Source organism: Pelodiscus sinensis, chromosome 4, assembly GCF_049634645.1.
Source record: "Pelodiscus sinensis isolate JC-2024 chromosome 4, ASM4963464v1, whole genome shotgun sequence".
In the NCBI taxonomy this organism is placed as follows: Eukaryota; Metazoa; Chordata; order Testudines; family Trionychidae; genus Pelodiscus; species Pelodiscus sinensis.
In genome coordinates, this window is record NC_134714.1 from 70,642,044 (window position 1) to 70,656,036 (window position 13,993).

The 13,993-nt window shown below is 45.2% G+C and overlaps 1 protein-coding gene across 1 annotated transcript in view; it reads right to left on the minus strand.

Annotated features, from left to right (window-relative positions):
- The window catches only part of SUSD6 (sushi domain containing 6), a 124,687-nt gene that overhangs the window by 65,669 nt on the left and 45,025 nt on the right, over positions 1 to 13,993 (minus strand). Inside the window, exon 2 of the mRNA XM_006130295.4 lies at positions 1,687 to 1,847. Coding sequence (XP_006130357.1) covers positions 1,687 to 1,807 — 121 coding nt within the window. The 5' untranslated portion in view covers positions 1,808 to 1,847. The remainder of the gene's footprint in view (positions 1 to 1,686; positions 1,848 to 13,993) is intronic.

The following is a 13,993-nucleotide window of genomic DNA, read 5'->3' on the forward strand; positions in this document are numbered from 1 at the left end:
TAGTAAGAGAGAGAGGCCGGGAGGGGGGGGAGGTTATTAGCTTTCAACACACTGCATAAATATATACCTAAAATCAACAGGTCAGGGGTGTGGAACACTTTTTTGGGTTGGGAGCCTATAACTCACATAAAAATCACTTGGGGGCCACACACAAGTGCCACGCTCCCCCCTAAAAAACAACACCCCCCCAAAACCCTCACTGACATGGTTCTGACTACAAAGGAGAAACACTCCCCACATTCCCCTCATACACCAGAGCCTAGGAGGGCTCCAGACTAGTCAATTTTGTATGCTCCAGCCCCGCAGGAGGAAGATAGGGGGACAGTGCAGGATCCAATGCTGGGGGGAGCCTAAGTCTGGGAGGCCAGATCCAGGTAAGCCAAGGGCCACATCTTTCCCCCAGTCCTTAGGTTCCCCACCCCTGCAATATATAGTATATCTTATTTGTGCATTTCCTATACAAATACTACCCTTTATTAGGCACTCTCCCCATCAGCCAGTTTTGTTCATGTTTGCACTTCTCACCACACTTCTGTCAGAAGTGCATCAAGAAGTACAGTAAAACTCCAACTGTCTAGCATCCAATGGTCTGGCACTCCCGACAGTCCGGCACCAACTGGAACCCGGAAGTGCTCCAGCCAGCAGGACTATCCAGAGTGCCGGACCACTGGATGCCAGAAAATTGGAGTTTTACTGTATATCCATTTATTCGATAAGAATCTATTCATTACTCAGAATGAAACTTTATGTTATCGCCGAGCTGGGGGGTGTGGGGCGGCACTGCGGGACCGACCAGGCAGCACCCTAGCTGCTCTGCCCCGTCGTTTCCCCAAGTCCGCCGCTGCTGAAACTGACGAGCAGCAGACTTGGGGAAGCTGCAGAGCAGAGCAGCTGAGGTGCTGCTGGGTTGGTCCCGCAGCCCTGCTTCTCAACCCCCAGCGATAACTACTGCAGTCTGGGGGCTGGGGAGCCCACTCCCCTCTCCTCCCGGAAACTCTAGGCGGCAGTGGCGTGGGGCTTCTCCCGCCTTCCTGCAAAATGGCAGAGGGTTCGCCCCTCACTCTGCCGTTCCCCGCCCACCCTCCGGATGCAGTGCGGGTTCCGGCAGACCCGTCATAGCCCCCCACCAGAGTACCTCCCGACACTCTGGCATATCCGATAATCCGGCACCACCACTACCTAGGTCCCAAAGGTGCTGGATTATCAGAAGTCTACTGTAGCGAGAAGATATAAAAGGGAAAAAAAGCCAGAAAGTGGTTAACAGAAGGTCAAGTGACGAATCAGAAATTACCAAACAAAACCAACATGAAATCAACAGATGGCAAACCACTTTCTGCAGAGCATTTGTTGGTCATCTGCTGTGGGCGCTAGTTTGTTTCCAAGTTTTTAAAATACTCACATTTGCAGCACTAAAAATACATTAAGGCCCTTCCCCATAGTATTTTTTCCATGTAAGCAGTTGAAGTAGTTGCTACAGTGTTAATCAGTGCTATATGATCACTTATGGCAGCAGCAAAGGTGCTATCACAAACACAATGGAAATGAAGCCTATAATATCTCATATATATATATATATATATATACTAGAAAGTGGTCTTTTGTGTTTTGTCTAACACTACATAGAAGAAAAATTGCCACTTGTGTATTTTGTGTACACAGTAAGCAAGTACTGTAAAGATTTCTTACCTGAGGCCAGTCCCTCCACGATGAAAATACTGAAGATAATGAATTGAAGAAATAATCCATAACCAGTCAAGGCAAGTGGTGATGCTGTATTGCTCTTTGGTGCTACCATTCCATGGCTCATCTTATCCACTCAAAATAGTTCTGGTCGTCTGGGAGCAAACCTACAAAACAAGAACAGAAAAAAATTTAAGCGAGGAAGAAAAATCTCTACAGAATTAGAGGTGAAAGGAATCAAAGAGAAACAAGGAAAAGTTGCTGCTTGTTTTAATGTTTAAAAATAACCCCATGTGACTGTCAATATTTTAGTGGAGGTGGAGATCCCAGAGAGATTTGCATGGGAAGTGTCAAAAGGCTAGTGCATCTAAGCCAAAGCTTTTTTTTGGCTCAAATCCACACATTAGATGAAGGCAACAGAACCAGCGCTTACATTTTCTATCTTTCTTTTAAGACAACTGCATAGAATGCAGCCTCTGGAGAGGCTGCTTAAAACAGATTTAAGGGAACCAGTTTTGCTAGAGAGCTGCTGATTTTAAAAATGTCTCAAAGAAACAGACTCCTAGATAGTTAGAATAAAATCAAATTCTTCTTTAGCTACCTGCAGAGACAGCTAGCCCACAAGTAGCAGCGCGCGCGCGCACACACACACACACACACACACACACACACACACACACACACACACACGATTACTTTAAGGAGGAATGTCAAAGACACTGAGGCCAAAACATCACACCTGTGGATTACAGAGTGTAGCCAATTAAATTCAAGGATGTGACATCATCATACCTGTGATTTTACTAACAGTTTGTCACCTTTTGCCACACTCCAAACAAACCAGATCAACAAGAACTACCCTGACAGCAAAAAGAGATCAGCAGGGAACCAAGGAAGCACAAGTCAAAGCCCCATTTATTTGAAGGGAAACTCTATAGAGGCATGCGGCCAGATCACAAGATTTACATACATTTAGAGTTAAGACACCACTCCAATCATCTCTAAAAATCCCTTTAAGGGAAACTCAGAATTATAATTCCTTGTTATCATTTAACTAAAAGATATATATTTGTTTTTGGCCAGGTAAGCGAATGCGCCAGTCAAGGTGGCTGGATACCTGGCTATTCTTCCATATGCTTAAATCTTTATTCTCTTTCAGGGATAAGACTTTTTCCATGCCTGGTCTCAACTCAGAGGAATTTTTAAATTTGAGAAAATAACCTTTCTACTATGAGTTTTTTAATTCAGTGGATGTTCTCATTGTTAGAGGGGTATTTCTGCTGATGCAAAAACGGCTCTGCATCAGATTCTGGAGTTTTCAGACTGACTAGCCTTCATTAAAGGAAAAATCCCTTTTTAAAATATTTTCAGGTTGAGGAAAGAAAGAAAATAACGTATTAGATTTTTAAAATGAGATGTTATGCATATGTGGCAATAAATAAATTTGGCTGTGTCTAAGATCTATGCTAAAGTTCGTAACAGAGCCAATAAACACTGCCAGAAACTGAAGTTTATTTTATCCTGTCTACAATTTTTAAATTGTGACACAGACGACATTCTCCAGAAGTTAAATAAAACGGAAATTATAAACTAGGGAGCTCAGTTGAGAAATCTGGAGGAACATTAGTTGAGCTTTCAGTCAGATGGCTCAAGCATGGGTTTAAGACCGCATTTACACCACATTAACAAGGGGGCTTGGAGATCTCTGTAGGGCAGGCTGCTAGCTTGAGACTGTTTGTACCCTAGGAACCATAAAAATAAATTTGTGGGGGTGTAGCCACGCTGTCACATTTGCAGCATAAGAATGGGTTTATGACATTCCCAGGATGAGCACTTGAGGCTTCGTTCACTCAAATCATTCTTTTCATAGTGCAAGGATTGTTACCGCTTAATTTTTTTTAAACTGAAGAGACAACCACATTTAGATTGAAAATTTTTTACTCTAACAGAAAGCTGACGCACACTAAACACGAACAGAAACCAGACAAACAAATGTGTTTCTCTACTGCACAGGGTTTTAAATTTATACTAAAGAACGCGAACTTCCTTCCATGGCCCTGCAGTCAATTTTATTCTTTCATGAGCCGTTGTTTTGGGCTAATCAACAGACCCCAGCATGCATGTTCAGCCAAGTATCCTTTCTGCTTACATTAAAATGAGGTGCTGCAATTTTTTCCAACTCAACGACTCTTTACTGGCATGAGCTATACAGATGTTTCCAAAATGTTTTTAAGAAACCATAACCCCTGCCTCAAGGGCATGTACCTTCCTTATCGGAAAGCCCTAAAGAATGGACACAAAGGAGTAAAATCCTGGGTTTGGGGGGGGGAGGGGGGGTTTGGTTACTTCCTGTTGGTAAGCTGATGACCAGCTTCTACACAGCAAAATGCTGCATTTCTCCTTTGCCCGAGGGTCAGGCACTATGGTTTATCCTTGTCTCTTTTTGATGAGAAGTCTCATGAAAATTTGAGAAAGTATCTATGTGGCCTAGGAATCTCTTGAGGCTTACTTGGCAGGGGTAGCTGCATAAGGGTTTCTGGAATACCATGGATCTGGTACCTGTACAGGCAGTCCCCGGGTTACGTACAATATAGGGACTGTAGGTTTGTTCTTAAGTTGAATCTGTATGTAAGTCGGAACTGGCGTCCAGATTCAGCCGCTGCTGAAACTGACCAGCAGCTGACTACAGGAAGCCCGGGGCAGAGCAACTCTGCCTCCGGCTTCCTGTAGTCAGCGCTGGTCAGTTTCAGCAGCAGCTGACTTGGGGACGCCTGGGGCAGAGCAGCTGGGGTGCTGCCGGGTTGGTCCAGTAGCACCCAGAGCGGCGCTGCGGGACCAACCGGCAGCGCCCCAGCTGCTCCACCACAGGCGTACTAGCTGCGTGCCTCCCCCTCCCCCAGCAGACCAGGGAGACGCGGGCGGCGGACCGAGATGCACCGCGGTCCTGCCGCCCGGGTCCTCCATGGCTTTGCTCCGCATCTCCCTGGTCTGCTGGAGACCAGCAGACCAGGGAGACGCGGAGCAAAGCCTCTGAGGACGCCGGCAGCGGGACAGCAGCGGCGCGTCTGGGCTGTCACGCTGCCCGCGTGCTCCATGAAGACCAGCAGACCAGGGAGACGCGGAGCAAACCTCGTTCGTAACTGCGGAGTCGGATCCGCGTAACTCGGGGACTGCCTGTATACTAGTTTGCCAAAGGGCAGCAGTAAGGTCTCTGCTGAAAGGCTGGTCTCTAACAGATGATAAGTAAGTTTTTTAGGAAGGAATGTTTCTCTAATTATTTGTGAAGTGAGTATTGTGTGCTTCACAAAGGGAGCAAAATTTACAAACGGAGCAAAATGCTCATCAAAAGCTTGTGAATGCTACAGGGAGATATGCCACATGAAAACACAAGCAGCAGGGGGTGGGCTGTTTATGAACAAACACCAGAATGCTGGAACTTTAACTGGAGGCAAAGAAACAGTGCATTCTTCATGGAAGGGACAAGCTGCCAGCCTACTTGATTTATGAACAGAGGGTCCTGGTCAACCTAGATGTTAAGAACTGGGAGAAAGACTTTAGGTAAACCAAATTTCGTTAAACAGGAAAATGTCTTAACTAAAACTGGGCTCTAATATGCATGTTATGATTTGATTTTACATTACCTAGCTGTTTCCAAACATTTCTAGTGCCATTCAAAGTTCTGTGTGACGTGGTGACCTGAGGGGAATATTAACAATCAGGTTTGTATATAGAAATCCAGATTGTAATTCTGACCGTCAGAATTACAATCTGGATTTCTATATACACAGCTTCCGCAACAACGCACAGACTGACATTATTAACAATCAGGTTTGTCTCACTGGGAGCAGAGAAACAGGAAATTTCAGTGGCCCCCCAATAGGAAAAAGATTCCCAACTCCTGTTCTAAGGGCAGGAGGTAGTGAGATGTCTCGACCTTGGGTACCTTTGGGAAGCATCACAATTGCTAACCTGGTTATTGAGATGTTTACTGTATGAATATGTTGGTAACATTTTAATTGATGGGCGGAGAGAGAGTTGTAAGAAAAAATAAATAAGCAGGAAATGAAACAATGGCTCTAAACAAGCCAACACCCTGAACATCCAATAAACATTTCAAGGTTGTTGAGCCACTGAACAACTCTAAATGCTATTGCTGCTCACAATTAGCCTGTTATTTTACAAAAACTTTAAATCTGTAACGTGTACAGCTGTGGGCTGTGCCTCTTTAATATGCCATTTAAATTTGAAGTGTACAATACTATTCTTTACATAGACTTCTTAATATGCCTATTTTAAAGAGAAACAGTTACAGAAAAAGGACAAACAGGAGTCTGTCTTCCAGAATTATGAAATCACCATCTACACACCCTTTCAAGGAATGCTATGCACATAGAAGAATAAAAATTTCAGCCACTTCCTGGTATAGCTCCACACCAACCATCATATGATCTTTTGCAGTGCATGGCTGAATATGCTGGAGCCTAAAATTTCAGTTTCAAGCAGCAGCATCTCATTGGCCAGCACTAAATTCTCAGCTGTGTTTACATGCATACACTTGCAAATTAACTTAAATGGGAATGAGTCGGCTGCTCTCAAAGTATAGTAGTAGTAGTAGTCCCCTAGTGCAGGGATTAAACTCCACTCAAACTGTGTAAAATATATTTCCTGCTCTTAAAAACATATTAAGCTCTTTCCAGTGGCATACATAATCTACTTGTGGCAAAAGCTTTTTTGAAATAATTGCTGATTCATTCTGGGCCTATGCCTTTCTCCTCCAAAGCTCTGGAAGCTACCACCATCCTTCACCTCCTAAACAGTCATTTCCCTTATACTTTTTCCCAGCTTTGTGAATCATTTGCTAGTCTCACCCCTTCACAAAGGCAGTGCTCTTGGGTCTCTTGCAGAAATGCTCTTTGAATTGCCATATGATCATAGGTCATGAGAAAAGGACCAGAAGCAGATGTAAATAGTTCTTTCTTCATGTCCTTGGCGTACCACGAGGAGTTTGAGACTTCCTGATTGATTGGATTGTCAGACTATATCCCTGATTATGTCACAGTTTCTGGAACACTGGAAATGAACTGAATCTTAAATCTTAATTCTATTTTAATGTTTGTTTGGAGAAGCACTTGGTATGTCTGGAATGCCCACTTTTCAATTCCACATATGAGACCCACATGTTCATTTTATCCAACATCCTCATGCATATCAGAATTCTCTAACTTAACCAGTTAGACCATCCCTCCCTCCCCAAAAGGACTATTTATAATGTAATCATATCTTGAAGTACATAGTGGAGAGCATGTTTCTGACATATGAATTCTGAGTGTGCACAACATTTCTTAAGGACAAGAAGTGTCTCTGGCTTTTTTTCATCTGGCCATGTAGCAGGTCACACCTAGAGCAAACTGAAATGTGGCACAGAAGAGTATAACTAGATGTGGTGGTTTAAAAAGAACAAGAACCAAGCTATTTTTAAAAAATAGCGACCAAAATAAGAATTTAACAGCAAATTTGAGTTATTTCAGCATCTTCATGAGGCAGATAGACTTAAAGGAAAAAAGCAACTCCCATGAGAAATGTTTTCAGAGTGCTGAGGGGTGGGAGGGAGGAAGCTTGTTTCAAAGCTGCTTGAGAATTTAACCACAAAAACTAAAAAAAAGCTGGCACCAATTTAATGCAACTGAAAGCTTTTAAACTCAATTCTAGTTTTAAAAGTTTAGATAACTGAATTGCTTTAGAACTGTTCAATTAACCACAGCAAGAATAAAACCAATAGTTACCTTAAAACAGCTTTAAAATACAGTAATCTCATTTTTCACTGGCTCGTAACAGAAAATGGACTCTCTAGATCAGGGGTCTCCAACCTTTTTAACCACAAGATCACGTTTTCAATTTAAGTGCAATGTAAGATCCACCTCAGACCCAAATACCCTTGCTTGACTTCCTTCCCCCTCTTCCCTGGGGCCCTGCCCCTGCTCCACCCCTTCTCTAAGGCCTCACCCTGCTTGCTCTGTTGCCCTTCCTCCCCAAATCTCATTCACTTTCACTAGGCTGGGGTAGGGGTGCAGGCTCTAGTCTTGGGTGTGTGGCAAATGCTCTATCCCCATGGCCAGTGTTTCTCAATTTTTTTGTATAAAATTCCTTTAAAAAAAATTATAAGTACCCCCAGTACATACAGTTTTCACACACACACTTTTTTTTAAACCATTGCAACACATTTGTTTAAACAACTTAATTGTAGCTGGGTGGGTGATTAAATATTTGGGTGTAAAAAGCACAAAAATACTACAAACTCTGTAAAACTTAAACATTCAGTTTTCTCCAAATTTCAATTATGTTGATGTACCCCCAGACTTCTCTTGGGTGCCTCCAGAGATTGAGGGACACTGCCCAAGGCCACTCCAGAGTCTGTCCCCCCCCACCCTTGAGGAGTCCCTTATCCTGCCTTCCTAATGCAGGAGCCTGGTCCATCTCTGGGGAAGCCTGCATTGGCTGTCCAGCTACTCCCAGGACTTGAACCCATCACCCTGTGCTCCCGAGGTGAATGTGCTGGCCCCTGGGCCACTCCAGAGCTGAACCCACCCCCACCTCCCTTACCTTTGGTGGGTTCTGTATCCTGTGTTGGCTGTCTCATTGCTCCCAGCATGGGCAGGGTTTGGGCTGCTGAGTGGCAACTACAACCCACAACCCTGTCCTCCTCAGGCAAGTGCTGTATCTCCTAGTCCAGTGGTCCCCAATCATTTGGTGCTGCCGGGCGCACGGGGGTGGGGGCGTTCGCCTGCGAGTCCCCCATGAGTTGCATGCCTGGGGCCAGCAACCCTATGCACCGTGCGGCCGGGGACAGGGCTGCCCATTAAAAGCAAGAGGAAGACCAAGGACAGGGTAGGCCCACTGCTTAGTGAGGAGGGAGAAGCAGTAACAGGAAACTTGGAAATGGCAGAGATGCTCAATGGACTTCTTTGTTTCGGTCTTCACCGAGAAGTCTGGAGGTGTGCCTAACGTAGTGAATACAAGCAAAGAGAGGGTAAGTTTAGAAGATAGGATACACAAAGAACAAGTTAATCACTTAGGAAAGTTAGATGTCAGCAAGTCACCAGGTCCTGATGAAATGCATCCCAGGATACTCAAGGAGCTGATAGAGGTGGTATCTGAGCCTTTAGCTATGATTTTTGAAAAATCATGGCAGACAAGGGAGATTCCGGAAGACTGGAAAAGGGCAAATTGTGCCAATCTATAAAAAGGGGAATAAGAACAACCCAGGAAACTACAGACCGGTCAGTTTAACATCTGTCCCAGGGAAGATAATGGAGCAGGTAATTAAGGAAATCATATGCAAACACTTGGAAGGTAATAAAGTGATAGGGAATAGCCAGCATGGGTTTGTGAAGAACAAGTCATGCCAAACTAATCTGATAGCTTTCTTTGATAGGATAACGAGCCTTGTGGATAAGGGAGAAGCATGGATGTCATATACCTACCTAGACTTCAGTAAGGCATTTGATACGGTTTCGCATGATATTCTTCTTGATAAACTAGGCAAATATAACTTAGATAGGGCCACGATAAAGTGGGTGCATAATTGGCTGGATAACCGTAGTCAGAGAGTTGTTGTTAACGGTGCTAAGTCCTGCTGGAAAGGGATAACAAGTGGAGTTCCGCAAGGGTCTGTTTTGGGACCCGTACTGTTCAATATCTTCATCAATGATGTAGATATTGGGATAGAGAGTACGCTTATTAAGTTTGCAGATGATACCAAACTGGGTGGGGTTGCAACTTCTTTGGAGGATAGGGACATAATTCAAAATGACCTTAGCAAGTTAGAGAAATGGTCAGAGGTAAACAGGATGAGGTTTAATAAAGAGAAATGCAAAGTGCTCCACTTAGGAAGGAACAATCAGTTCCATACATACAAGATGGGAAGCGACTGTCTAGGAAGGAGCATGGCGGAAAGAGATCTAGGGGTCATAGTGGACCACAAGTTGAATATGAGTCCACAGTGTGATGCTGTTGCAAAAAAAGCAAATATGATTCTAGGTTGTATCAACAGGTGTGTTGTAAGCAAAACTCGTGAAGTCATTCTGCCGCACTACTCTGCACTAGTTAGGCCTCAGATGGAGTAGTGTGTCCAGTTCTGGGTGCCACATTTCAAGAAAGATGTGGAGAAATTGGAAAGGGTACAGAGAAGAGCGACAAGAATGATTAAAGGTTTAGAGAACATGACCTATGAAGCCAGGCTTCATGAACTGGGCTTGTTTAGTTTGGAAAAAAGAAGATTAAGGGGGGACATGATGGCGGTTTTCAAATATCTAAAAGGGTGTCACAAGGAGGAAGGAGAAAATTTGTTCCTCTTGGTTTCTGAGGACAGGACAAGGAGTAATGGGCTTAAAGTGCAGCAGGGGAGGTTTAGATTGGACATTAGGAAAAAGTTCCTAACTGTCAGGGTGGTCAAATATTGGAATAAATTGCCAAGGGAGGTGGTGGAATCTCCCTCTCTGGAGATATTTAAGAACAGGTTAGATAGACATCTGTCAGGGATGGTGTAGACGGAGCTTGGTCCTGCCTTGAGGGCGGGGGGCTGGACTCGATGACCTCTTGAGATCCCTTCCAGTCCTATGATTCTATGATCTGCCGCACGCCCGGGACCGGCACCCCCCATAGCTGTGTGCCCAGGGCCAGGGTGACCAATTTGCCACGTGCCCGGGGCGACCAATTCTCCGCATGCCCAGGGCTGGCGCTTCGGTGACCAATTCTCCGCGCGCTCCCCATGCGCCACGTGCCTGGGCGGCCGCCAATTTGCTGCGTGCCCGGGGCTGGCGCCCCCCAGAGCTGCACGCCTAGGGTCGGCGCTCCCCCTGCTGTGTGCACTCTGGGCCAGTGCTGCACAAATGCAGCATGCCTGGAACAGCACCGCGCATGCGCCACGCGCCACCACTGTCCTAGTCCACTGAGGAACCCACTCCACCTCCCTGCCTTTAGGTGGTCCCTTGTCCTCTGGCTGGTTGCTCCCAGAGTGGGTAGGGGAGGTAGGGGAGCTAGGGCTGCCTAGGGGGGGACAAGGCTTCAACCTGCCACAATGTGTTTCCCAGGCCAATGCCCTATTTCCTAAGCCACTCCAGAACTTGCCCCACCATCTTACCTTCAGTAGGTCCCTTATCCTGCTTTCCTAATACAGGAGCCAGGTCCATCCCTCAGGCAGACTGTGTTGGCAGCCCAGCCATTGCCTGAGTGGGTGGGAGGGGGCGGGATCAAGCCCACCACTCTGTGCTCCAAAGACTAATGACCATCCCCAAGTTCACTGGAGATCCCACTCCACCACCCTACCTTCAAGCCACACCCTCCGCCCACTCTGGGAGTGACCAGACACAGGACAAGGGACCCTCTGAAGATAGGGAGGTGGGGTGGGGTGGGGTGTGGTGGTCTTTAGAGTGGACTAGGAGATTGTGCTCCCCAGATAACTGCCCTGAGTGGTGGGTTCAAGTCCTGCCACCCTGGGAGCAGCTGGACAGCTGGCCCAGGGGTGGAGCAGCAGAGCCAACGCAGCCCCATCCCACTCTCAAAAGCAGCTGGCATGTACAGCAATGGCTTCAAGTGCTGTCCCTCATCCACAGGCACAGACCCCACAGCCTCCACTGGCCACAGTTCTCCATCATTGATCATTGGGAGCTGCAGGAGTAGTGTCTGCTGGCAAGGACAGCATGTGGAGAACCCCTGCTCTGACCTTCTCAGGGGGCCACAGGGACATTCCAGCCACCTCCAGGAGCACAACTAACCCTAAGGAGAATTACTGCAGACATGACAGGTTAAGTATTTTAAATACTCAATTAAATTTAGGCGTAAGAGAAATGAAGGTTATGAAATGCACAGACCAGTCAAAAACTAAAACTAACACACTTTGCAAGCAGTAAAAGTAGTAACAACCCCCCCTGTACATTTTGGGTCAGGAGATGAGAGGGAAGAACAGTGTATGTTTGTAAGAATGACAGAAACACACAGTATGAGAGAGAATGACAAATTTGCATTGCCGAGCTCCCTCCATCCCCGGGTGGAGATGGGGTATGAGATTGGGGGGAGGGAACCCTGACATCAGCACCTCCCCCTTCTCCCTCCCACATGCTGCACAGCAAGCAGGAGGCTTCCAAGGGACAGCTCCAAGGCAAGAGGACAAGAACAGCATGACAGTGGGCAGAGGGGCAACTGAAGTGCCAGCACTTGTGAGCTTCCTGGCCAAACCAATCAGGGTCCCCTGTCAGAGGCTCCAAGATCTACCGGTAGATCTCAGTCTACTGGTTAGTGACCACTGCTCTAAATCCCAGGCTGCTCCATGAGACATACTAACCCCAACTACAATGTTACTTCAGTTCAGAAAGCAGTCCCTACTGAGACACAAGCCTCAAACATAAGTAAACCTAGTTATGTTCAAAAGCTTCAGAGGGATAGCCAAGTTAGACTGAAACAGGAAAAACTTTAAAAACAAAGAGTTTGGTACCCCTTTATAGACGTAACAAAATACATAGATGGTATTATGAGCTTTCATGGGCACAGCCCACTAGATTTAAGTTTTTCCTAGTTATTTTGCTCAGGACTGAAAAATTTCACACCCTGAGCACCACAAGTATGTGACCTAACCCTAGAGTAGTCAGAGCTAGAACAGGATTTTTCCATCCACCTCATTATCACCTCTCCTACATCAAAGGAAAATGCTTCCAGCAATGTTGGAAGCATCTACACATGATTGGAACCACAGTGGCTGTCAACATACCCAGAGCCTCCCTAATCACTCAATGCTATTACTGAAATAGTGACAAACATTTGTAAATCATTGCACTAGAAAGGAAAAGCTTTATCTATACTACAGAAAATAAGTGACACGTTACAGCCAACAGAATCCTGTGACAAGTGGTCCTACAAGGATCAGTGGTAAGGGGAAATGATAGAAATATAGCCGTGTTAGTCTGGTGTAGCTGAAACAAAATACAGGACTATGTAGCACTTTAAAGACTAACAAGATGGTTTATTAGATGATGAGCTTTCGTGGGCCAGATCCACTTCCTCAGATCAAATAGTGGAAGAAAATAGTCACAACCATATATACCAAAGGATACAATTAAAAAAAGTGAACACATACGAAAAGGACAAATCACATTTCAGAACAGAAGGAGGATGCCGGGGGGGGGGGGGGGGGGGGGAGGGAAGAGAAGGTGAATGTCTGAGTTAATGGTATTAGAGGTGATAATTGGGGAAGCTATCTTGGTAATGGGTAAGGTAGTTGGGGTCTTTGTTCAGCCCCCTGCGAAGAGTGTCGAATTTTAGCATGAATGCCAGTTCAGAGGATTCCCTTTCAAGTGCAGATTTGAAAGTCTTCTGAAGTAGGATGCATGTGATTAGGTCATTAAGACAGTGTCCTTTCTGGTTGAAGCAAAATGCAGGACAATGTAGCACTTTAAAGACTAACAAGATGGTTTATTAGATGATGAGCTTTCGTGGGCCAGACCCACTTCCTCAGATCAAATAGTGGGTCTGGCCCACGAAAGCTCATCATCTAATAAACCATCTTGTTAGTCTTTAAAGTGCTACATTGTCCTGCATTTTGCTTCAACTACCCCAGACTAACACGGCTACATTTCTATCTCCTTTCTGGTTGAAATGGCAAGAAACTGTTTTTTCTTTGTGATCCTGTCTAATGTCTGTTTTGTGGGCATTGATTCTTTGGCGAAGTGTCTGAGACTGTTATGAGCAATCAGTACTGAGATAAAAAGGACCTGATTCATTAAGACACCTCTAATCACCGCAAAATTACAAACAATTACAAGAACATTACACTAAAGGCTCATTATACCCACCAATGATCAGCAAATTTTGGGAATTAAGAAAAGCTTCCAAGAATCACCTTCTTGAACATATTGAGTAGCAATGTAAGTGAAAGTATGAAATCATGGGAGAGCGGGCGGGGGGGGGGGGGGAAGGGGGAGGAGAGAGAGCTTAGTTTAGGGATTGGAGAAGCAATACAGAATATTCTTGCAGTCCTTTCCACTTGATTTTATAATATGCTTTATTTTGAAGAAAATTCCCTTTGGAAACTGTTTTAGTGTTTTCACCACTACCACCCTGTATCACAGAGAGCCAGGTTTCATATATCCAGCTTAATCAATCCAACAGTACATTTGCAGAGGGCCATATGCACAAAATGTTCCAAAGCACTGTCCAAAAATAATATCTAAAAAACAACAAAAAACAAAAAGATCACAATCTGACAGACGGCTTCAGGGAAGGGAAAGCCAATGAGAAGAGATAAAGAACCTCTTGAAGGCCA